Source organism: Haplochromis burtoni, unplaced genomic scaffold (genome assembly GCF_018398535.1).
Source record: "Haplochromis burtoni strain Fernald_Lab_line unplaced genomic scaffold, NCSU_Asbu1 Contig_45, whole genome shotgun sequence".
Classification (NCBI taxonomy): domain Eukaryota; kingdom Metazoa; phylum Chordata; class Actinopteri; order Cichliformes; family Cichlidae; genus Haplochromis; species Haplochromis burtoni.
The window spans coordinates 338,015-360,027 of NW_024582406.1; the positions used below are offsets into that span (position 1 = coordinate 338,015).

The 22,013-nt window shown below is 41.3% G+C and overlaps 4 protein-coding genes across 5 annotated transcripts; 2 read left to right on the forward strand and 2 right to left on the reverse strand.

Annotated features, from left to right (window-relative positions):
* The first annotated feature begins 370 nt into the window (after window positions 1-370).
* rrp7a (ribosomal RNA processing 7 homolog A) lies at window positions 371-2,347 on the forward strand. The gene is made up of 7 exons (XM_005940746.3): window positions 371-491; window positions 664-806; window positions 918-1,043; window positions 1,132-1,255; window positions 1,681-1,778; window positions 1,864-2,071; window positions 2,165-2,347. Exons 1-7 carry the CDS (start codon window positions 428-430, stop codon window positions 2,248-2,250), a joined length of 849 nt encoding a protein of 282 aa, XP_005940808.1. The 5' UTR covers window positions 371-427; the 3' UTR covers window positions 2,251-2,347.
* A 765-nt stretch (window positions 2,348-3,112) lies between these two features.
* Window positions 3,113-7,010, reverse strand: LOC102313206 (zona pellucida sperm-binding protein 4). 2 transcript variants are annotated; one of them, XM_014339550.2, is made up of 12 exons: window positions 6,496-7,010; window positions 6,264-6,388; window positions 5,950-6,070; window positions 5,585-5,719; window positions 4,940-5,112; window positions 4,685-4,764; window positions 4,483-4,616; window positions 4,226-4,409; window positions 4,002-4,146; window positions 3,844-3,913; window positions 3,631-3,765; window positions 3,113-3,563 (listed from the first exon to the last, which is right to left on the reverse strand). In XM_014339550.2, the coding sequence occupies exons 1-12, from the start codon at window positions 6,695-6,697 to the stop codon at window positions 3,412-3,414; spliced, it is 1,656 nt and encodes a 551-aa protein (XP_014195036.1). In that variant the 5' UTR covers window positions 6,698-7,010; the 3' UTR covers window positions 3,113-3,411. The 2 variants fall into 2 exon arrangements, with proteins under 2 accessions (XP_014195036.1, XP_005940810.1); XM_005940748.3 differs by having other exon boundaries at window positions 3,113-3,539; window positions 6,496-7,008.
* Window positions 7,011-8,750: 1,740 nt separating this feature from the next.
* wbp2nl (WBP2 N-terminal like) lies at window positions 8,751-12,911 on the forward strand. The gene is made up of 8 exons (XM_005940747.3): window positions 8,751-8,899; window positions 9,393-9,501; window positions 9,620-9,758; window positions 9,934-10,026; window positions 10,266-10,466; window positions 10,912-11,028; window positions 11,494-11,570; window positions 11,666-12,911. The coding sequence occupies exons 1-8, from the start codon at window positions 8,841-8,843 to the stop codon at window positions 11,720-11,722; spliced, it is 852 nt and encodes a 283-aa protein (XP_005940809.1). The 5' UTR covers window positions 8,751-8,840; the 3' UTR covers window positions 11,723-12,911.
* A 2,146-nt stretch (window positions 12,912-15,057) lies between these two features.
* Window positions 15,058-21,394, reverse strand: LOC102313513 (heme-binding protein 1). The gene is made up of 4 exons (XM_005940749.2): window positions 20,944-21,394; window positions 17,971-18,109; window positions 16,103-16,283; window positions 15,058-16,013 (listed from the first exon to the last, which is right to left on the reverse strand). The coding sequence occupies exons 1-4, from the start codon at window positions 21,019-21,021 to the stop codon at window positions 15,839-15,841; spliced, it is 573 nt and encodes a 190-aa protein (XP_005940811.1). The 5' UTR covers window positions 21,022-21,394; the 3' UTR covers window positions 15,058-15,838.
* Window positions 21,395-22,013: the final 619 nt, after the last annotated feature.

Sequence of the window (22,013 nt, forward strand, 5' to 3'; positions counted from 1 at the left end):
TGAAATTGGTTTGAGGGAAGCAAAACCATGGAGGCTTGTTTCTTTAATCATTAAGTCAAGCTCAAATTTTCAACATACCAACTCAAACTTCTGAGAAAATAACTTAAGTAATTAGTTATTTTGTTGAAATTTTGATATAAAAATTCATCTTCCATTTAAAAAACATCTAAATTTAAAACCCTGGAACAGGCTGGTGAAAAAAGTTAAATAAATAATAAACGATAAATAATCCTCAGAGCATTTAGCCTCAAGGTCGAGGCTAAATTTGACCATTAAATTCATTTTTTAAGGTAGGCTGTAATAAAAACTAAAAACTAAATGTGTGGGTTTAAAGCAAACACAGAACCTGCTTAGCAGAAAATCTGGGGAGGGGAACGGTACCAAACGGGAATTCAGTTGTACTTCCGGCGTGAAAGGTCACATCAAAATGGCGCCGTCCAAGAAGAAACACGCCAAGAATCAGGCTTCTGTTATTCCTGGAGGATTTACGGGTATTTCTAATTATTACGCCGTTTTTTCTGTACCGCTTTGTCCTCGTAGATAAATGTTTGTGTTACGTAACCCGGCTGGTGTGTGTATGAGTTTGTGCTGATCTGTAGTCTGCCATGTCGACAGGGTGATAGCAGACGCTGATGTGTTGTTTTTTCCCGTCTCTCCTCGCAGTGTTGTCCTTACAGTTCAGCTCCGATAGCGCTGCCAGGCACTCGCTGTACGTGAAGGAGCACCGGGTGCGAGCGGAGAAGAGTTCCCACAGACCGCTGGACCGGACTTTATTCGTGCTAAACATCCCTCCATACTGCTCAGAGGTAGTGCGCCTGCCTGGCTGCTCTGTGTGGTTTGTTTGTTTGTCCTTCATATAAACAGTAACTACTGCACACTGCCTTTCCTCTCACTGTTTGTGTATGTGTGTGTTACAGGATGTTGTCAAAGATTTATTCTCGCAGTTTGGCAGCATTCAGTCAGTTGAGCTGAGAGACCACCCGGGGTCCTCCCAGGAGGCTGGACCCAAACTGTCCAAGTTCTTCAAACCAGCTGAAAAACAGGTTGACCTGTGTTCCTGCGCAGTTTCTCGTTTGTTTATGTATGTTTTGTAGATTTCAGTTTCACGTTATGTGTCTCTGTCTGTTTCAGGGCTTCAAAGTTGGCTATGTTGTATTTCAAAACTCCTCCAGTTTACCAGCAGTTAAATCACACCCACATGATGTGCCTTTGGTGGTCTGCACAGAGCAGCGCCCAGTCAAAACAGGACTGCAGAGTAAGTAGGCTGTTGCTAAAGTGACACAGTTTAATGTATGAGGCTTAAATAAAACCAAACGAGACATAAAACCGCCCCAAACACAGTGGATGGCTACAAAAAATGCGAAATATAACCAAAAAAGCAAAAGTATCTGCAAAAGATGTGTTCAAAAGTGTCATAAAATACTCAGAGATTTAGCTACAGAGAGTCACTAATAATAAAATGTGACACAAATGACCAAAAATAAGTGTGAATAAGCTTATGAGTGAAAAATCTGTTATAAAGACGCCAAAAGTCAAGCTTAACAAAAAAACAGTGGCTACAAATCGATGCCAAATGGGACATAAAGTGACCTAAGAATGAGAAGAAATGATGCAGAACATCTGGAATCATCTGTAACAAATGAGGTGTATGACACGTGTGTTGTATTTTCTTTATGGCAGAGTGGATCCAGCAGTACACAGACTCCTTTATCCAACCGGAGCAGCTGCAACAAAAAGTCGACTCTTTTATGGAAGACTACGATAAGCATAAAGAAGAGGTGAGAACTCTGTCGCTGTTCCTTCAACACCGCTGACACGTCCGCTCCGCGTAGCTTCAACGTGGGTTTGATATTTTGTCCACAGGAAGCGGAGCGGCAGAAGAAGGAGGCCGAGGAGGAGCAAGAAGATGAAGAGGGCTGGGTGAAAGTCACGAGAGGGCACAAGGGTGCCAAGGCGCGTCCTCACAGCGAAGCAGCCAATCAGAGGACTCTACAGAGGGAGATAACGAAGAAGAAGAGGAAGGAGCTCTTGAACTTCTACACCTGGCAGCACAGAAACACGCAGAAAGAACGTAAGTCTCTGATATGTTAATGACATTGTTTACATTTGAGGTTGTGAAAGCTTTTTATTTAAATAAGTTTCCTTTTCTTTCTTTCTTTTCCAGATATCGCTGAACTAAGGAAAAAGTTTGAGGAGGATAAACAGAGAATAGCTCTGCTGAGGGCACAGAGGAAGTTCAGACCTTACTGAGTCAGCTGCCTGTTTTTTCTTCTCTCATTTCACTGCTTTTGTGTATTTCAGTTGCATTATAAAGGTTTTATGTTAATAAACTGCTATTCTGACTTAATTTTATGATTAAATTTCTCGCTCCTCACATTAATGATAGTAAATCTAGTGAAGCACAGTAAAGCTACAACATGAAGTACTGAAATTTTATAAAACGGCAGTTTAAGACTAATCTCTTTTGCCTGAATTTTAAGATCACAATCTTATGATTTCTGTTCAACTATTTTTATTGTGAAGCACAAGTAGACAATTTTATGACTTCATCAAATTATCAGAGCAGGCGCCAGCAACTTTCTGTGATGACATCATAGGTTGATCTTGGTGTATTTCTGCGTGTGTACAGTGTACCCATCTTCAGCCAAATGTCACAGAGCTCATCTTAACAGATCTCACTCCTATAGAGCACCTTTGAGTTGTGCATGAAACAGATCTGCATTGTGGTCGAACATGTCAGTATAGATCAAAATGTCTGAAGCACAGTCATGTCATGCCTTATTTCTTGATATTTTTCAAGAAAAATGGGTTCAGTAATTTATTGAAGTGCAAACACATACAGTACATGAGGCAATAACAGAGTTTGTTCACTTCTAACAAGCTTAAATCAGTATTTGGTGCGACTACCTTTATTCTCCAACACACTCCGAGCTCTCTCGGGCAGCTTTCTTGTTCATTTTTTAAGTAGACTTCAGAAATAGTTCTCCAGACTTCTTGAAAGACATTCAAAGCTCTTCGTTGGAAGTTTGCTGCCTTTATTTCTGTTCTCTATCAGGAGAATCCCACACTGCTTTAATAATGTTGAGGCCCAGGCTCTGGGGAGGCCAATCCATGGCTGGTGGTTTCACTGTGTGTTTTTCTATCCAGCTACACTTTTACGGCATTGGCAGTGTGTTCGGGCTCATTGTCATGCTGTTAATAATTAGTTGGTTTCACATGGAATTGCATTGTGGATCAAAATATGATGGCCTCACACCATGACAAAGCCTGCTCTGTGTTTTACAGATGGCTATAGACACTTGCATCCCATCAGATCTGCTGTTACTGATTTCCAGTCCAGTTTTCCTGCCATTTGGCTCTCAGCCTTAGCTCAAAAAACCAAAACAAATGCACATATGGACAAATTGACATTTATTGAGATGCATCTTGTTCGTCACGTGCTCGTTGCATTCTCCTGATGCTTGAACACACAATGAACAGCAGGACCACAAGAAGGCCAGCACCAACACCAGACAGGATATATACGATCACCTGAAACACTAAGGAAGAGAGGGTGCGAGATTCTATTTAAAGAGTGTCATTCATACTCTTTCATGTAATGATTCTAGTTTGGTGTATTGCTGGATTTACTTTTTTCCCGTTTCATGCAGGGGTCTTTCTCGGCTTCAGTGTTATTCTGGACCAGCTGCAGTGGCCCTAAAGAGACCAGTTGAAGCTGGTGGGGTTGAGATGCGGCCTCTCTTCTCTGCCTCTCCCCCTCAGATGCTTGTGGGAGGACACAGGACAGATTTTTAAAAAATTCCAAAAATAAACAGCACATTAAGTGTACTGTGGTATACTCACAAATGAAGGTACAACGCTGCGCACAGTCAACGTCATTCGTGCAGATTTCCACCCAACAATAGAAGTACATCTGAGTGAGAGAAAACACATAGCCAGGTCTGTGGGGGGGAAAAACAAAACGCTGCGTTGCTGAAATATTATAATCTGATGAAACATACTTCCTCTGGACTTGGATGGCCTGTGCTGGGGTCCAAGAAGGCAAAGGTCTTGACATCAAACCTCCTGACTTGTGAGTGAGATGTGGTCTTCCCCTGTTTGTCCACAGGGACAGAGCTTCTCATATTATCTTGAGGATTTGGACATCTGTACAAAAGGGACAAAACTGTGCTGTTATATTTTTAATTTTTGTTTTTTTATTGAGGGGTGGGGGTTAATAACGTACCCATCATAGAGAAGTGTCCACACAGAGTGTCTTGACCCAGGATAAGCAAAGCAGTCTCGCACTCGCAGGGAAAGTGTGGGATCTGGAGATGGCTGCACGATGGAAATCTCCACATTCACAGCTTCACGAAGGGGCAAAGTCAGCGGAAGCTGTTCCTCGGGAATAAAGGATGTAAAGGATGCATCTGCAGCAACAAACATATACACATCACCAGCTGTGATTTGCATACAAAGTGCCTTTTCATTCCATTTTAGTACCTGTGGCTATTCTCATTTGCACTCCGATGGACCCCAGTGCAATGACAGGTGGTGGATTAGTCACCGCATACAAAGACCGCAGTTCTGCTGCACGCTTCAGATCAGAGGAGTCGTATTCACACTGGACCTGAAGACTAAAAACCCCAAAACATTCATCACCACCAGTACTGTCTTCTAGAAGAAGATGTATCCATCTCCATACCTAAATTGAGAATTTTTCCCATCATTTCCTGTATGTAGCTCCACCACTTCCACCTCGTAGATCACCACATCTCCATTTGCCTAAAAGCCGGAGAGATTTAAAAAAAAATTTAAAAAAGGTTTAAGAAAAGAAGATGATGTGAAAATTCATGGTGGACCACAGACACATCTAAATGAAAGCTTGTGCTCAATGCTGTGTAACTGTGCAAAAATATTAGGATGATACCCCAATCTAAATATTAGATATAATATTTACCTTCCTCTTTGCACCGCAGTCTGAGACTCCTATCTTGAAGACAGCAGTATCTGGGGTTGTGACAACAGGGTGACAGTGCGGCCGATCCTTTACAATGAGGCTGCTGGGATCAATGGGCGTGTGTGCATCTGCAGCGTTTACTGAGAACACAAAGTGTCCGTCCAGAGAGCAGGCTGGATGGAGTCAAACAGGATAATGTTGCATAGTTGTTTTTTGAGTAAAACACAAATTAAAAAACCCAAAAACAAAACCCCGTTTTGTCCTCATCTCTGCATAATTGTCTTTATAACTACATAATGTTGAATACTGCATTAGCATGTATTGAAAGCTCTGCTGCCAACTATAGATGCCATTTTACTGCTCATCAATGCCAAACATTATTGGTACTGCTTGGTACCTGGTACTCTGTAGTACCAAACATATTTACAGTGGTAACAAGACTGCATTTTGTAATGAAGGCCACGCATATACTGGCAGGAGGTCTGTCCACAGTCAAAATACATAAACCTCTGATTAGGTATCCATTTCTGATATTTCTGATTTCCCTTAAGCCCCCCCACACGACTGGTTATTAAGGGGTTAAGAGTCCTAGAAGCAGCCCTGCTTGTTTAGACGAAAGGTTGGAGGGGAAAATACAGATCTTACCATTGAGTGTGTAGTAGCAGGCTGAATCACGAGCATCATAGCAGCAGCCCAGTTTGTAGCAGACATCACTGGAAACCCTTTGGTGGCCACAGTCCACTCGAAGAGCTCTTTCGATGTCACAGTTTCCAGGGAATGCTGGAGAAGAGTTCTGTTTTTAAATGTCTTAGATCGTCACTCTGAACTGTGCAGACTCCTACCCAGTATTGGTAATTACAAGAACAACAAGACAACACTCTAAACTTGGCTCCAGGGGAAAATTGTGCCAGGGTGACTTTTGACTGATGAAAACGGAGAGCTGATTTTAGGTATACAGGACACAACTGGGTCAGTGAGTTTGTCAAGCTCAATCAGCTGTCTCCACTCACGTGTTGGGCGAGGCTGGGTCCTCTCACTTCTTGCCTTTATCAGGGGACAGCTGATGTTGACCCTGATCCATCGATCCTCTCCTGCCAGCTGGACCTGCAGCGGGATGACGACTTTGCTGCCCTGAGGATGAAAGGTTATTGCAGCGTGGCTGTCAAGAAGTGACATACATGCAGTTTGTAAACTCATTTTTACCTCCATTGGTTTCAATCATTAAAACTTAATAGTACTTAATATACTATAGTTGCATTATTTTTGGCCCTACTTGGCAATCCCATACATTTCCTTCATGTAAACTCTGCAGCAGGATTCACACCTCAACATGGACAAAGCAGCTGTCATATCTGCTGAAAAACGAGAGGCTCTGGTTCTTCACTCTAGCCACTTGCACTCCACAGGTCTTCTCATACTGAGGCACTGGGACTGTGGCCCCTGTCACGTCTAAGGAAACAAAGCACACACACACATGGTCTGAGATCAATGCAAAAGATGAGGGTCAACTAAATGAACCAAGCACCTTCCTCACATCCCGCTGCCCTATACCTCACCTCTGGCGTACACATTGTTTTTCACCATTGGACCAAACACAGCTCTGATGCCTCGGAGAGAGCAGGTGACTCGCGGCATGGCGAGCTGTTTCCTCTGCTCGAGTGTTTTCTTCCTGTGATCGGGGGAAAGGCAGACGCAGCGCCGAGCCATGACGGTGAAAAGTAAAAGAGTCGCGCAAATCTTTATAAAACGATAATTCATCTCGCTATAGTTTGCAAACTTAACAGCAGAAACATCCAGCCCTATCTAAGGCGCTGGAGACGGTCACGTGACAGCTGTTAATTAGTGTTAATTAATTTAAAGCTATGGCGTTCCTCGGGCTCGGGGACCAGTGCAGTGCAGAAAGTTAAGGGTGTCGCAGACCTGCTCAGCGTCACCCGCCTGCGCGCACCGAGAGCTACAGAAGCTGACGTGCACGCGGCCACAGAATAAAGCCGGTAATTAATAAAAAAGGTCAACGTTTAAATATTAAATATCACACTGAGCGCATGCACGGCCAACTCTATCCTAAGGGGGCCATTAAATGAAAGCATTGCATAACTCGCTGGCCTCACCCCCCTCTCGCTCTCCCCATGGCAAAGCTTGTACCCACCCCAGTTATTATATAAGCAGTCTTAAACCTTTACTCACTGCCATCAGAACACCCACTCATCCTGTCAGAATTGCAAGGAAATGCCCATTTTGTTGCTCTATTCCAGCTGTGTTTGCTTTGAAAACATTTTGCTTTGCAATAAATGACCTGATTTTCTGTGCAGGCTTAAATGAAGTTAGTTATCTTAATCCAGACCTAGCTGGACTCCAGCACAGTGCAGCTTTCAAGCTAATTTTAATTTAGCTAAACCTTAATTATCCCATTCAAAGGCTACAGTATAGAAAGTGTAGTACATAGAATCAGGGAGAGATCTCGGCAGTTGCTATAATGATGTTGCCTGCGTGGATATGGTTGTCGTTTTTTCTATTTCCCTTATTGTCAACAAGTTTATATACACCGGGAGAAACAGATATATAGCCAACACAAAAGGGGGGAAATAGAACAACAGCAAAAGAGAAACTGGGAAATAATCGGTTACACTCTATGCATAGTTTTGTATAAATAACCTAATTTTTATAAATTATTTTTTAATAATTTGCAGGATAAATGTTGTAACTGTAACATTTACTATATTAAAGTAAAAATGTAAAATACCTGGTTAAAAAAACAGTACTTCTGATTGCATTGCACGTCTACTTCATTGTATTTTGGATGGAAATATAACAGAACATAAAAGCTTGAATTACTTACGCACATTTTGATGTTAAACTGCGTATTAATACAGAGGATTATGCCTTAAATAGCGGCAGTACTTCATGTAGTAATACATCTATATGAGGGAGCAGGGCAGCTCACGAGTTTCTCCATCTGTGCTTTCCCTTGTATAATATCCCGGAAACACCCATCATAATATGTAACTATATTATTTCAAATTATCAATAAAATGATGAACAGTTGGCTTGATTCACTTGTTTGTATATGTAACATTCAAACAATAGCTAATTATTAACTCTGTAATATTATTCTATTTTATCTACAGAATTCCTACATTAAATTACACTAAAAAGTAAAAGGAGTGGAAAAATAGGTGAATTAAAAACTACACGTTAGCAAAAAAATAACAACCAAAGCACCCCCCTCCCCGATGAGCTAGCAAAGAATTAGTAAATGATAACGGATAGGAACAACAACAAAAACCAAACCAACAAAACAAAACAAGACAAATAAAAAAACAAACAAAAAAAAAACCCCAGTGGATTTTCAGAGATAAAACTAAACGGATACGAACAAATCCAGTCTGGAAATTAACTGAAACTAAGTAAGAAAATAAATAATTTAATAAATAAATAAAGGAATTTCTTAGTAAAGGAATTAATAAATAAAATAAGATAAAATATATTAAAACTTGACGGAAAAAGACTGTGATAACTTGGAATCAAATTATTCATTTCATCGTCAAATGTATTTGATTATTTATAATTTACATTATTATAAAAAAAATGTTACACCTATCCAAAACGGATGGGTGGCGGGGAAAATACGTTGGGAATAACAATCCAGCGTAAACACACTGAAACCATTCAGAAATATTCAGAAACCATTCTGAATATTTCTAACTTTTACTGGGATCGTGTGAGACACTTCTTCTGTTTGATCGTGTGGATATTGTTTACAGTCCCACGGCAGGTCACGAGTTGTCAGACGGCGTGGTGACGTAAGGCTCGTGACGTTTCTGGGTGATTCCCGTCAGGCTGATAGACTGGCTTTAGCATTAAGCATAGGCAACAGGAGAGCGTAGGACGGCTCGTAAACATGGCTTTGAATCGAAATCATACGCATAACGGCAACGTGTTGATAAACAACGGAGAGAGGTGAGGGTATTACCTAGTGTCAGGGTGTTTAATTGTATTAACTAGCTAACTGTCGCCTCTGTTTTCGGCTTGTTTACCTTTTACTTTCCAATGCGTAGTCAACTCAATGCTATCCAACTGCTAGCCTCCAGCTAGCTGGCCTAGGTAATGTTAGCATTAGCTGTTTTATTGTTTACTGTATATTTCAGGGCGTTGTGTATTTTGTGTGCTCTTTTAACGGCGAGACATTTAATGGCCTTACTTTAAAATCGTTGCATAATGTGGTTTAAGCAAGATGCGTTAGCAGACTATCCAAACAGGAAGTTTTGGCAGCATTTTTTGTCAGGATGTTGAAATCTTGTAAAACACAAATGTCTTCCCATTGCATGTTTCGTAAAGCAATTTTTTTCCTAGCTGCTGCGAAATACAATTTCTACATGTTAGCATACTTTTTAGCTCCTTTATAGTTACTGTAAGCAGTGACCTAATTTTCATTTGCCTCATCTTTATCCAGTGTTTTAAGGGAGTGCAAGAATGTGGAGCTGTCATTCAGTGATGTCACCTGCAAGACAGATCTGCTGAAGGGGACCAAGAAGGGCACGGTGTATCTCACACCATACAGGGTACTACCCAAATTATCAATAAACAAAAGATTCCTGTGATGTTTACGGCTGCTTTTCATGTGCTCATGTATCCTTATGTAACTCATCTTTTTGCCTCATCTCTTGTTCACCGGCTCAGTTGGTGTTTGTATCCAGTAACACCAAGGACTGCCTGGGTTCAGCCATGTTCCCCTATTACCTGATGAAGGGCTGCAGCATTGAGCAGCCAGTCTTTGCAGCCAACTACATTAAAGGGACAGTGTCTGCTGAGCCCGGTGGTAGGAAGCCTTTTGATTTTACACTTAGTCACATTCATTTGATTGTCTGTCTCTAAAACAATTTCATATGAACCCATATTAGTGAAAAATGTGGTGTATTAGTTTCAGAACTTTACTTTGCTTAAAAAAGGCAGCTTTCTGTATTTACTCTAAAGGGAATTGACTTTTTAATCAGGTGGCTGGGAGGGTCAGGCACATTTCAAGATGTCATTCCCCAGTGGAGGAGCCATAGAGTTGGGACAGCACCTCTTCAAACTGGCCACAAATGGTTCGTATGCCATTTTAATTCAGTACCTTTTCTTTATAACCAGGAAACACGTGTTAAGGTAGCTAAACCCTTTACCAAAGTAGCAGTCCTACTATATTAAAAACATGGTACAGTTGCAGTAAAAAAAACAAAAACTTTAAAGATTAAACGCTTTATAGAAATAAAGGACATTACGATACAGATAACTCTGTGTCTTCTGGAGTCTTTGGAAAGTCACTTTTATTCTTTCTGTGCTCCAGCTTCTCGTGGCGCTCCGGTGCAGAATGGAGCTGCTGCCTACGGTTACCCTTCACCTGGTATGATGAATGGCTATGGCCAACCTCCACCTGCTCCTCAGGGCTATCCCTACCCACCACCTCCCCAGCAGAATGGCTTCTACCAGGGGCCTCCCCCTGCTGCTGGGAACATGCCCTACTCTTATCCACCACCTGCTGCTGCAGGTACACAGTCTCGCTGTCTGTAGGTCTATTTTTAAATGTCTGATTCAACTGAAGACCGGCGGCAACATAAGTAGGGATTTTTAAAATCTAGCTTATAGTCAGCGCAGTTGTAACTCCAGGTTCTGCATTTTATTTTGTAGATTTCTTTCACTTTCTTTTTTCCTTTCTTCCTCATAATCAATAAAAGTGCTTATAGTTTGTAGCCTTGTTTTCTTGCATTTGTATGTAAGCGCACTTTTTTTTTTTTTGTCTCTTTGCACATAAGTTAAAAATGTGCACCCTCGAGGCGCAAATCATGCTGTCCCTCTCTCTCTGTCAGTGTCCTGTTTTTTTTCTTTGTACAATTATTTACACAATAAAAAAGATAAACAGGCTGCAACCCCCTGTGACCTTCAAACTGCATCTTTAAAAAAAAAAAAAATTCTGTTGGCCATCTGTGTTCCAGGAATGTACCCATCTGGTTTTGACTACATGGCCCCTCCTCCCCCGTACCCTGGGCCACCACAAAACTGGGCTGCACCCTCTCAGAACTGGACAGCACCACCACCACAACCACCTCCAGGTCTGTTTCTCTCACTCTCCTTTTTTCACTCACTCCCTATTTTTTTTTTCTTCCTCTGTGCCACTGCACTTGTCAGATCGGATCTGTCTGCCTCAACATGAATCACTTCAAAGCACGCCATTAAAAAAGAAAAAAGGGGGGTGCTGATGTCTCCTTCTCTACAGATAAAAATGTCAAGGAATAAAACAGTCTTCTCGCCCTCATGTTGTTGTTTTTCTAGCAACTTTGGGGATTTTCGGTTAAAAACAGCGTCACCTTCTGTGCATCAGTCTGTGCTTCATCACCTTGTGCCAATAGATTTTTCTAGGTTTGAGGATCTTAGAAGTTTTCAGTTGCGCTTCATGTGACTACTAAAGCATTCTTCTGTGCATCTTTTCTCATTACAGTGTTAGGAACTGTTCTAGAGTATGTTCTGCGGTCATTACTCAGTCTTCATCTCCCTGTTTTTTGCCATTTTATGCACAGGTAACGCCAAGGCGGCTGAAGCGGCGGGCAGCGCATATTACAATCCCAGCAATCCACACAATGTCTACATGCCCATGGTAAGCTGCTTTGGATGTCTTTACCTCAGCAACATGTGACTTCTTCTTTAATGGCATTTTAATCATATTAAACCATCCTCTGGGTTTTCGTGCAGGAGCGACCTCCACCATACGCACCTTCTTCAAACTTCCCTGAAAAGAAAAACAACTGAAACGTGGGCAACGTCACTTCCAAGACACTCCTCTCTCGCATCCTCTGTATCCTAAATAAATTCTAAAGTGAGGTTTTTCTTTTTTCTTTTTGTAGACTGCAATAAGGTAATGCAATTAATATAGGGGTTAAAAAGATGTCAATTAAAATTTCCCAATGAGAGATTGTTTTTTTTTAAAAAAATTTTTGGGAAGGACTATAAATGGAACAGCTAATGACGTTTTAGTGTTTTCCATATTACATCAAGTCATTTAAATGGTGGACAACTTGTAAAGTAACAGTTGGGATTCATTTTTTTCTGTCTGATTCTTCAGCACCTACGCAGGGACTCGTGCAGTGTCCCAGCTGGAATGGGGGGGGGGGGGGATTTGGAGAATGTATTTTTAAAGACAGATTTGTTACCAAAACATTTTGTAGCCGTTTATTGATTGCAGTTCATGTAATTATTAATAATATCAGCTTCTACTAAGAACAGTTATGTATGATTGCAAGTGCATTGTGTTTCCCCATTATAGCTTTGTAGTCATTTCCCACATAAAAAAAACCAGAACTGTGTTCATTTATGTTCAGCGACACAATAACTGACTGATTCTCATACTATGGCTCGCACAGACACGCAGACTGGTGACCAGTATGATCCTGTACTCAGTCTAAGTAACTTCATTCATGGTATGACCTTAAACTCCCAGTTCTAATTGAATATCTTTACAGGGTGGTTATCAAAAAGAGTTGCGTAATGTTCAGAAAGATTTCTTATGAAACGAGTCTGTGGATGTGCAATATTTCAGCCTTGCATAACGGCGTTACAGGTCACCTGCGGGGTTATCTGAATGACCTTGTGCTGTACTCTGAGCTTCTGTTGTGTTGCTGTATGCAGAGCCAAGCTGAAACCAGAGCTCTTCTCCTTCAGTAATTAACCTAGTGTGAGGTTACAGGTTACACTGATTTATTAAGGCTCACCAGTATTTTGCCTGCAGGTGAAGCTTCTGAGTGCAGACTGTTATCCCTGATTCTGCTCAGTGTGCATCATTTAGCACCCGTTTGAAGGTCTTTTTGCGCATAGTTGTGGTGGTTAGAGGTTTTTGGGTTTTTTTTAGGTAGATTTAATCAAATGTCTGTATATTAACATCTTTTCTTATTCTTTTTGCTGAATTTGTCAAAAATCTAATAAATGTCAATTATTAAATTTCCCCTGTTTTTGTCTTCAGTCATTTTTAAACCGTCAGTTATTTATGACATGTTTATGTCATAGATCTTAAATCAAATAGAGCCTCAGACAAACAAAAATAAATTTTCCAGAGTATCATTTTTTTATTTAACATACAGTTAAGCCAGAATGCAGAAGCAGTATGTAAAAACCTGCGTGTGAACACACCTTACTGCTTCCATTTAATAGCTATAGTGCCGCTAATCAACTGGATTTGATGAACTTATAATCAGCAAGTTTGCGTTTGATAAAAAAACCAAATGCAGCATATTAGCAAAAACACCTCATAACAAACGTCAAACGTGGTGGTGGAGGTGCCATGGTTTGGGCTTGTTTTACGGCCACAGACTTGGGCACCTTACAGTCACTGAGTCGACCACCAACTCTAGTCTAAGGAGCTTGGAAAGCAAAGCGTGTGGACTTCTTTGAGTTGCTTGAAGACGTTTCACCTCTCATCCGAGAAGCTTCTTCAGGTCCTTTGTCTCTCTTTGGGGGGGAAACTCCCACTGGGTTTAAATCTGGGACTCTCCACCATTGACCCTTAGAACTGAAGAAGCTTCTCGGATGAGAGGTGAAACGTCTTCAAGCAACTCAAAGAAGTCCACACGCTTTGCTTTCCAAGCTCCTTAGACTACGATGACCTGGATGACTGAGAACCTTCAGACACACCAACTCTGTAAAGTATCCTAAAGTCAATTGTGACTCAGTCTGTCCGACAGCTAAAGCTTGGCCCAAACCAGGTCATTCAACAGAGTGATGATCCCAAGCACATCAGCAAATCTACAACAGAAAGGCTGAAAAAGAAAAGCAGTGGCCGAGTCAAGGCGAGCCTTTATTGAAAAGCTGTGTTGGGACCTCAGTTGTGCATAAAGAAATGCCCACCAAGCAACATAGTGATGTGAGACTGATGAAGTCACACAGTGTTGCTGGTCTTTTTAGGAAGCTGTTCACACACCATTTGACTCTTACAAATGATGGACAATAAGAATAATCCACACTCTAATTAAATAATATATTTATTAGATATTAAACACTGTCAAATCTGAACAATATGGTCAGTTTTATCACAGAATCACACTGTACACATAACACAGTTTAAATATCTTAATAAGTAATGATTGCATTATCATGCACTGCAATAAAACAACATATTTACTACACACAAATGCTTTCAGGACCAATGCATAATCACAGAGTTTAGATCGACACCAGTGGCTATGTATCTAGGTTTCACTCACAGAGACTGAACATTAATTCTACTTTATGGCTCAACTCCTGTTTTTTCCAGTTCCTTACTCAGGAAAAGGATGTTTGGTTTTTACTACCATGTACGTTAAATAATGCTATACATTTCTTTGTAGTCATCGCTAAGTTGTAAACTAGCATGAACGTGTGGAGCATGTGTACTCATGGAAACGGGAGCGCTACTGAGACTTTATATACCTTCAAGGACAAACACAGAAATCCAAAAGGAAACGACGAGACTGATTTGTTTGGATTTAGATTTGATCATCCAGTCTTATGCCTATAAAGAAAATCCCAGTAACTTTCCAATTTATTTAACAGTAATTTCTTTTAGATCTACACTCACTGCTACGCCCGACTACCAGCTTAGATTTCCTTTTGCATTCAATTGATTAAACGAGGCGCTGGAAATGTTCCTCTGAGATTTTGGTCCATAATGACACGACAGCATCACACAGCTGCTGCAGATTTGCTGGCCTGACATCCATGATGTGAATCTTTTGTTCTACCTCATCCCAAAGACTGTTGGATTGACATCTGATGATGGTGGAGGCCAATGGGGATGCACAATTCTACTAAGGTTGCTCCCATGTGATTGGCTGATTAGATATTTGCACCAGCAATCTGTTGAACAGATCTGATAAAGTGGACAGTGAGTGTACCCTCCCCATCTTGGAGAAAATGTTTGGGGATCATCAGGAAATTTTTGTAAAGAAAAACACTTCAGTTTTATGTTTTCTGTCTATTTTCAATGTGCTTAATGATTTTTAATGCAATATCTGTGTAGAGACACAGGCCCATTTTCAGCAGCCATCATCATCATCAGAACTCCTCTTTGATTAGAGAATCGATGAAGATCAATAAAGTTGTTTTGGATTCATCTGTTTTTAATTTAAAAAAAAAAAAAAAATCACTTAATGAAACTGTCCAGCTGAGGACTTTGGAGGCATCTGTTTGTCAGACTGCAGGCACCGCGGGCCTCTTTCTCAGCTGTTTACCAGAGCCTTCCACTTCTTACTGCTCCAGTTAAACCCACATTGCTCTGTTCGGTTAAGGAAGTAGCACACACCTTTTTATGCAATCTTTGGTTTTGTTGGTTTCCTGCTTGAAGAACCTTTTTTAAAAGAAACGAGCACTCAAATGCTGTTGATTCTTGAATCAGCACTTGCAATTGAACTGTGAAACAAAACGAGTTTTTCCTGATTATCACTTAAAGAACAAAATGTGCTAATGGATGGTTGCAGAACACTGACCACAATAGGTCTAGATAGATGTTCCACTGAAAGTCATAAATAATGCACGATTTCATTAATCATTAATTGTCATATAGGACATTTTTGTTTGCTTGCATGGCGCCTTAGATGAATCCAAATCAACCCCAAACATCTGAGCAGCAGTGTGGATGCTGTTTGAACTCATGGAATTTATTTTATATTAAATTGCTGAACATACTTTGCAGAACTCCAAATAGTTGTTCTGAAGCGTTCGGTCACTTTAGGCCAGTTTCATGACTTTAAATTAGAGAAAATGACATGAAATGAGAAAAAATTACTACTCCACTGAATCCCAAGTTGTCCCTTTTTGTAAACACCCGAACTCAGTTTTAGGGTTACATGACTGTAAGTGAGGAAAATGAATAAAGAATTTAGCACGAGATCTGACCGTCTATGGCTCCTCCTGTAGGAACCAAACCTCATTTCTGCGTCCGTAAGGCCTGAGCGGGTCATAGCTACAGCAGAAGTACTGCTTGCGCTGAAAGGGGGCCGTCTCGCCCAGGGTACGTGTCAAACGCAGGGCCTCTGCTCTGTACTCGCTCTCCCCTGCGAAGCCTCCAAACTGCCTGCAAATTGAAAAAGATTTCAAAGCACTTGCTGTATACACACATCAAATAGTAATAATAGTAATAGAACCACTTTAAATGACACATACAGAGCGTAGACGGTCATGCCGGGCCTCTCTTCAATCCTGATGGCACTGTCGGTGGGAGTCGGGGGTTCTTGCTGGTAGCTGGTGGGAATGCGGATGGCCACCACCAAGCGGCGAGAGAAAACCCCATCGTTTCGCGGGTACACTGTCATTATGATGGGAGCTGCTGTACCCATGGCCTCACCTTATGATTTAAAGTGTGAGACGGAAAGGGAATTTCAAAAATAGGAGGAACATGGAAGAGACAGCAGAGAAACTCTCTCCCTGCAGCGGCATTACCCAAATCTAAAGGGCAGGAACTGTGCACTTTTTTTGTGGACTATGTAACAAAATTATGCAAATGCAACACTGATAGCAATAACAGAGACGCTGCAAAGCAGCACATGTAAATCATACCTCCAACAGTGAAATAAATGTCTATTTCACACTGCACTTCTATTTACCTTAACTACAGCAGGGAACCAGAGAACATCTGTATCTGTGAGTCACCTAAAGTCAACCCAGTTAAATGCTATGTAAAAATATTCTGTTTATTTAAGATAAGTTTGGCCCTGAAGTTTGAGCCATGTGTTGATTCCATTATGCTCATTTGTATTGCTTTAGGGTGCTTCAAAGTGCCAACTTTCTTTTGCTGGATGCATCCAAAGAATCCCGAATTGAAATCAACTGCAGAATTTAACAACAGCAATGAAAACAAACATATTTTGAGGCAAAGCTGGCACACTTTTTAGATTTTACTTGTAATTCTATTCATGGATTTTTCTTTAAATATCTCAGTGATCATTAAAATTAAAGTTACTGTTGATAATGTTTGAAAGTAACTGCCAAAACAACTGCCTTTTTGATAAAGGTTATAGTTGGAGGTGGATCGGGTGGTCCTGAACCATGAGTTATTCTACTATAGGCTAAGGCTGCTGGAGAACTTCCCATGATGCACTGAGATCTTCTTTTCACTTCTAATGCTTTTACCACCACTACTGCATGTCATTAACTTCTTGTCTCTTCAAGCTCTCCTTTTATCTCTTCTCTTTCCTCTCACCCCCAGCTGCTTCCCTTCCCTCACTCTGGTTCTGTTGGTGTTTTCTTCCTGTTAAATCAGGGTTTTTCCTTCCCACTGTTGCCAAATGCTTGTGTCTGATTTCTGTTGTTTTCTCAACTCTTTTTCAACTCTTTCATGGCATGCATTTTTAATTTCTCTTTGCTATTTGGGCTGATTGGGACCTAATCAATGTAAAAACAAAGAATTACCTGATTTATTTTTTTACTTGATTTTTGTTTCTGAGAAAAATGAGATCCACATATGAGGACGTCCGTAATATGATGCCCTCGTAAGTGGATATCAGGCTCTCGTAGAGCAAAATTTAGTATTTTGGTCTAGACAACCCAAAAAGTGATGTCCACATATGTGGACGCCAGGTCCTAGGAGGTTAACATTGTAAGGGTTTTACCTTGCAATGTTAGGCCCATTGAGGGGAGCTGAATTATACTATATAAATAAAATTTAGTTGGCTCAAACTTGCTTCTGGAGATCTTAAAACAGAAAAAAGTATGATTAATCATATTTTTAGACAACTGAAAAAAAGCAGCTTTTTAAAATATTTTTATTCTTTCATAAATTCCAGGATTGACCACCAACTCAACAAAAAATCATGATGGTCTGTCGCTTATGAAAACTACAACTTGGCAGCAGTTATTAGTCCAGTGAATTTGTGCTTCATGGCTGTTATTTATTGGCACTAAATATGTTTTGGAAGGTGACAGCAAAGCTGAAAGAAAGTATCTGAAGGTCTTCTTGGCTCAAACTTAATTTGGTATTCTCAGCGAACGTGGCACGTGATCCACTTGAAGGATTTATTCTCCAGTTGATTTACCTTGTTCATTGCTTCCGCCAATATACATGAGCAGCTTCCTCATTAGCTCTCCTGTTACTTGGTCGAAGGTTCGCCCCTCAGAGGAAACAGCAGCAAACTTAGCAGCATCATACCGTCGCACCTCAAAGCTGACTCCATCCTAGGGAAGAAAAAGGAAATCGGAGGACGTCTTAAGGCATCGGCAGGCCAGTCACTGCTGCACGAATGCAGACCTCCTGTTCTGTACACACACACACACACACACACACACACACACGCAAACACCACTGTTCTCATCCTGGGGATGGGAGCAGCAGAGGTCAAGCCCAGATATGATTCACCTCTGACACACTGATGCTGACAATCTGCTTCTAAGGACAGAAGCCCTGAACTAGCGAGATTTACACACAGAGAGTTCAGTGTCTGTGTGTGTGTGAGACCAAAGTGGGCACATACAGATGAAACATATTTATACGGATTTGATTTAATTTCTTCTTCTGCTCTGCAGGGCTCCGTCGGCTTACATAGAATAATGGGGAAGAGACGCACAGTCTTACATAACAGAGCACATGCAAAAAGAAAACACACACACACTGCGCGCTCTCTTTCACAGCATTAATATGATGCAACAGTTTTACATTAAATATGATTAAGTGGGGTTAATGTGGAGCACGGTCACTCAGCCATGCTGCGGAGCAGGAATTTGGATGGGTTTTGATGGAGTGATGCAGGTTTCAAAAGCAGCTTTTTACTCACTGACACGGTCACACTGTGCACATGCTTCTGCGTTTGTAAGATTAGGTTCGTGCACTGAAATTTAACTGCATTATATCATTGTCATCCATTTCTTTTGAATAATATGCAGTGACTTCAACCTGCTGGCCTCTGTGAAATATGTCGTTTATTTTGCAGATAAGGTGTTTATCTCAACGTGATAACAGCGACAAAGAAAAGCAACAATGGAAACAGGCTCGGGGCACAGTTTCCACTGCACAGTCTCAGTCCTATGTGGGCTTCTTGAGCATGTTTTCACTACCCTGGAGGGACATTCAAATCTAAAAATATCATGCAAATAACTTCATCTTTCAAATTGAATTAGTGATTCTTTGTCTACTATCAAATCCCCAGATGCTAAAAAAACATTTCCTTTTGCTTTACCTTTGTAACCAACACCTTTTTATCCTCATAATCTTATTTAAAACCCACAGAGGACCTGAAATCCTCTGGAGTGGCCTTAGGACCCTATAGCCATATTTATTCCTCTACACATGCAAGATAACGCTGAGTTACTGTGAAACTTTAACTTGTGACGAGTACCCGGGCTCCTGCATAGTAATTACAGGGGTTTTGCCCTGTATAGCTTGTCAGTGGGACCGCCATTAATGTTGCATATGGGTGACACACAAAGAAAGCAGAGCCTGACTTCAGTTAAGTAGTGCAATTAATTTGTCTGTCATGCATCTCTTTTTGTGTGCATGTGTGTGTTTACCGGCTGTCTGATGCCAGCTTATACAGTGATAATTATTCAGCGCCTGAACCGAGCACACTGAAGTTATTATCAGCACTGACTGCTAAAGTGCCCGTCAGTTCATCTTATTTTGAAACAATACTCTATGTTCTGCTGTGTGTGTGTGCGCTTGTCTGTATTCTGTGTCAGAATTAATTAAGCGTGTTGGGTGTCAGAGTCACACAGGTGCTCCACAGATCATGTGACAAGCTCTGATTTCAGCACCTGCTTTTTAAACATCAATCAAGTACAGAGATTTAATGAGCCTCCAGATTGTTTTCTAAGTGTAGTGATACACTGAACATTGGACAGTTAATACAAATGATCACTCACTAGCAAGAATCCTGTATTTCTGACAGGTCTCCATTAAAATAAGGTTGTAATTCAAGATTAAATGTTAGTGGAAGTGCTTCCAATCTAAAAAAACAAACAAACAAACTGTTATGTGTGCACATACTGCTGGCTTCAACTGTCTGTTTTTGAGTTTCTGATTCTGACAACAGATGTAAAGTATGCTGTCAGAACAGATCTGACTCTGCTTGTGTCCGTTTGGGTCATTTAATTCCCTGCCTGTCTGGTCAGTTGGGCTGGAAATCCTGTTTGTCCGCCTGCCTTTGTCTTTCTCCCAAAAGTTAGCTGCTATTTAGGAGATGAACAGACAAAGATACTTTTAAAACATGCGCGTCAAGACCAATAGTAGATGACTGCATGCACATTTATAGCGGTGGGCACACAGAGCCTGAGAGAATAACCTTGAAACAGCCGCGAGGCCTTAGTTATTAACACATCAGTGAGTTTGCGGTTATTTTTCCACGGTGTGGTTACAGTAAACATAAGAAAAACAAACACATTATGCATGGTGGAGCTGAGTCTTTGTTACTCTCCTCAGCAGGGATGGCTGGTGTATCAGAGCACCTACAATCCGTATCAGAGTTCATACAGGTCTGATCAGCATCCTCTTCCACCTCAGCGACAGTTACTGTGTCTTTACACACGCGCGCGCGCATCCAGAGTGCCATATTGGAAAGAAACAGTGAGCCACACCGAACATGAACCATCAGTCTTTCCGATTTTAGTCCCCTGTGAATGTTCTTGTTTTAAGATTATGCGTCACCATCTTCAATTATTTCTGCCTTGTTGGTTGGAGGAGAACCTGGGGCTGGTTTACACTTTACCCCCCACGCTGTGGATCAGCATGCATCCTCATAGGTCACTGTCAGGCTGTTTGGCCTGCAGCAGCAGGCTAATCACCGTGGTAATTTTAAACGAAAGTCTAATAACACGACCTGCACAGAATTAAGTAAAAGGTGAAATATTCATGGAACCAGAGGGGGGAAACTCGCACTTTTATAATCTGACAGAATCGCTGTGCGTAATCGTAACTGCACACGCGCGTAAAGCCAAGGATAAAGACTCAGAAGAAGGAAATCGCAGGAGCAAAGCATGTGAGAACGAGAAAGCTTTGTCTGAGCACACACGCTGCTTACCTTCGTCTCGCTGCTGAGCAGCTTATATTCCGTCTCCTCGGTGTTTCCGAAGAGTGAATTCTTAAACATGCCAAACATGTCGCTTCGGCCAAGTCACCTCTCCTCTCTCCGCTCCTTTAGTTCTGTTTCTCCTCCCTCTCGCCTTTCTGTTTGTTGCAAACAGCTTGCTCTCTAGTATGGCAGTTTTTTTTTTAAATGTCGTCCCCCAACTCCTGGAAAAATCTTGAACTGCAAGAGGTAACTCACAGCAATATCCAGATGCTCCTCTCCTCCAGCGAAGAGCGCGCACTACGCTCCAGCGAGCACAGACTCACAAATGACTCTTTTCTTTTTTCGGAGGCAGAAGTTGGAGATGCTTCCTCCTTTTCCAAACCAAGGAATGATTAAAAAAAAATCATCCTCCGCTCTGAGTTGACTGTCCCCGCCCTCTTCTCTCTCTCTCTCACAGGTTTTCCTCGTACAAGCTTGACGCTCACTTGTATCACCGCCAGTTTTCATTTACCATCGTTAACTTCATTTAATTGGAGAATCAATTTATCAACATGTCACCAATTTTCTACCACTTATTACTCCACGAACTACCAGGTTGCCCCCGCATACATACAATCATGCATTTAATTGCATAACCGTGAGATGCTGCATTATTATTAACGCCATCTCCTCAAACTCTCACCACGGAAAAGCAGAATGACCTGCAGTGCCAGGGTCTCCCTCATTCTGTCTGTTCCAGGAAGCCTGAAACTGTGGGGTGCTTTCTGTGCAGTATAATTTTTGACACACAAGCCTTTGGTTTGTCAGTACGCATTGGACCTTGATTGCTGGGCTGTGCGCTTGGGTTAGTTCGGGGCAGCACACGAGTGCACGTCTTACTCCGTGTGTCAACTGTGAGTTTGAGCTTTGCTTTAGGGTTTGTCTATTTAAATTCAGACTGAAGGCAATGTTAGTCACGACTGCAGAGTAAGGGAAACAGGAAGGATAGGATTTATGAAAAAGTGGAATGGATAAAACTAGCCAGAAAAACGATGTACTGTATGAGGGAACTGTTGACAGAGGGGCAAAGATCCGATGTC

Bases quoted from the DNA above. Each gene is read 5' to 3' on its own strand.
- LOC102313513 (XM_005940749.2), bottom strand. From the start codon at position 21,021: ATGTTTGGCATGTTTAAGAATTCACTCTTCGGAAACACCGAGGAGACG. The intron at 16,284-17,970 runs GTAAATCAACTG...TTAAATCATAAG, and splicing joins TGGCGGAAGCAATGAACAAG to GTGAGGCCATGGGTACAGCA. The intron at 16,014-16,102 runs GTATGTGTCATT...TTCAATTTGCAG, and splicing joins GGCATGACCGTCTACGCTCT to GCAGTTTGGAGGCTTCGCAG.
- wbp2nl (XM_005940747.3), top strand. From the start codon at position 8,841: ATGGCTTTGAATCGAAATCATACGCATAACGGCAACGTGTTGATAAAC. The intron at 9,502-9,619 runs GTACTACCCAAA...TCACCGGCTCAG, and splicing joins TGTATCTCACACCATACAGG to TTGGTGTTTGTATCCAGTAA. The intron at 11,571-11,665 runs GTAAGCTGCTTT...GTTTTCGTGCAG, and splicing joins ACAATGTCTACATGCCCATG to GAGCGACCTCCACCATACGC.
- LOC102313206 (XM_014339550.2), bottom strand. From the start codon at position 6,697: ATGAATTATCGTTTTATAAAGATTTGCGCGACTCTTTTACTTTTCACC. The intron at 5,113-5,584 runs GTAAGATCTGTA...GACTCCATCCAG, and splicing joins CTGCTACTACACACTCAATG to CCTGCTCTCTGGACGGACAC. The intron at 4,147-4,225 runs GTACGTTATTAA...CCTTTTGTACAG, and splicing joins TGGACACTTCTCTATGATGG to ATGTCCAAATCCTCAAGATA.
- rrp7a (XM_005940746.3), top strand. From the start codon at position 428: ATGGCGCCGTCCAAGAAGAAACACGCCAAGAATCAGGCTTCTGTTATT. The intron at 1,256-1,680 runs GTAAGTAGGCTG...TCTTTATGGCAG, and splicing joins AGTCAAAACAGGACTGCAGA to AGTGGATCCAGCAGTACACA. The intron at 1,779-1,863 runs GTGAGAACTCTG...TTTTGTCCACAG, and splicing joins ACGATAAGCATAAAGAAGAG to GAAGCGGAGCGGCAGAAGAA.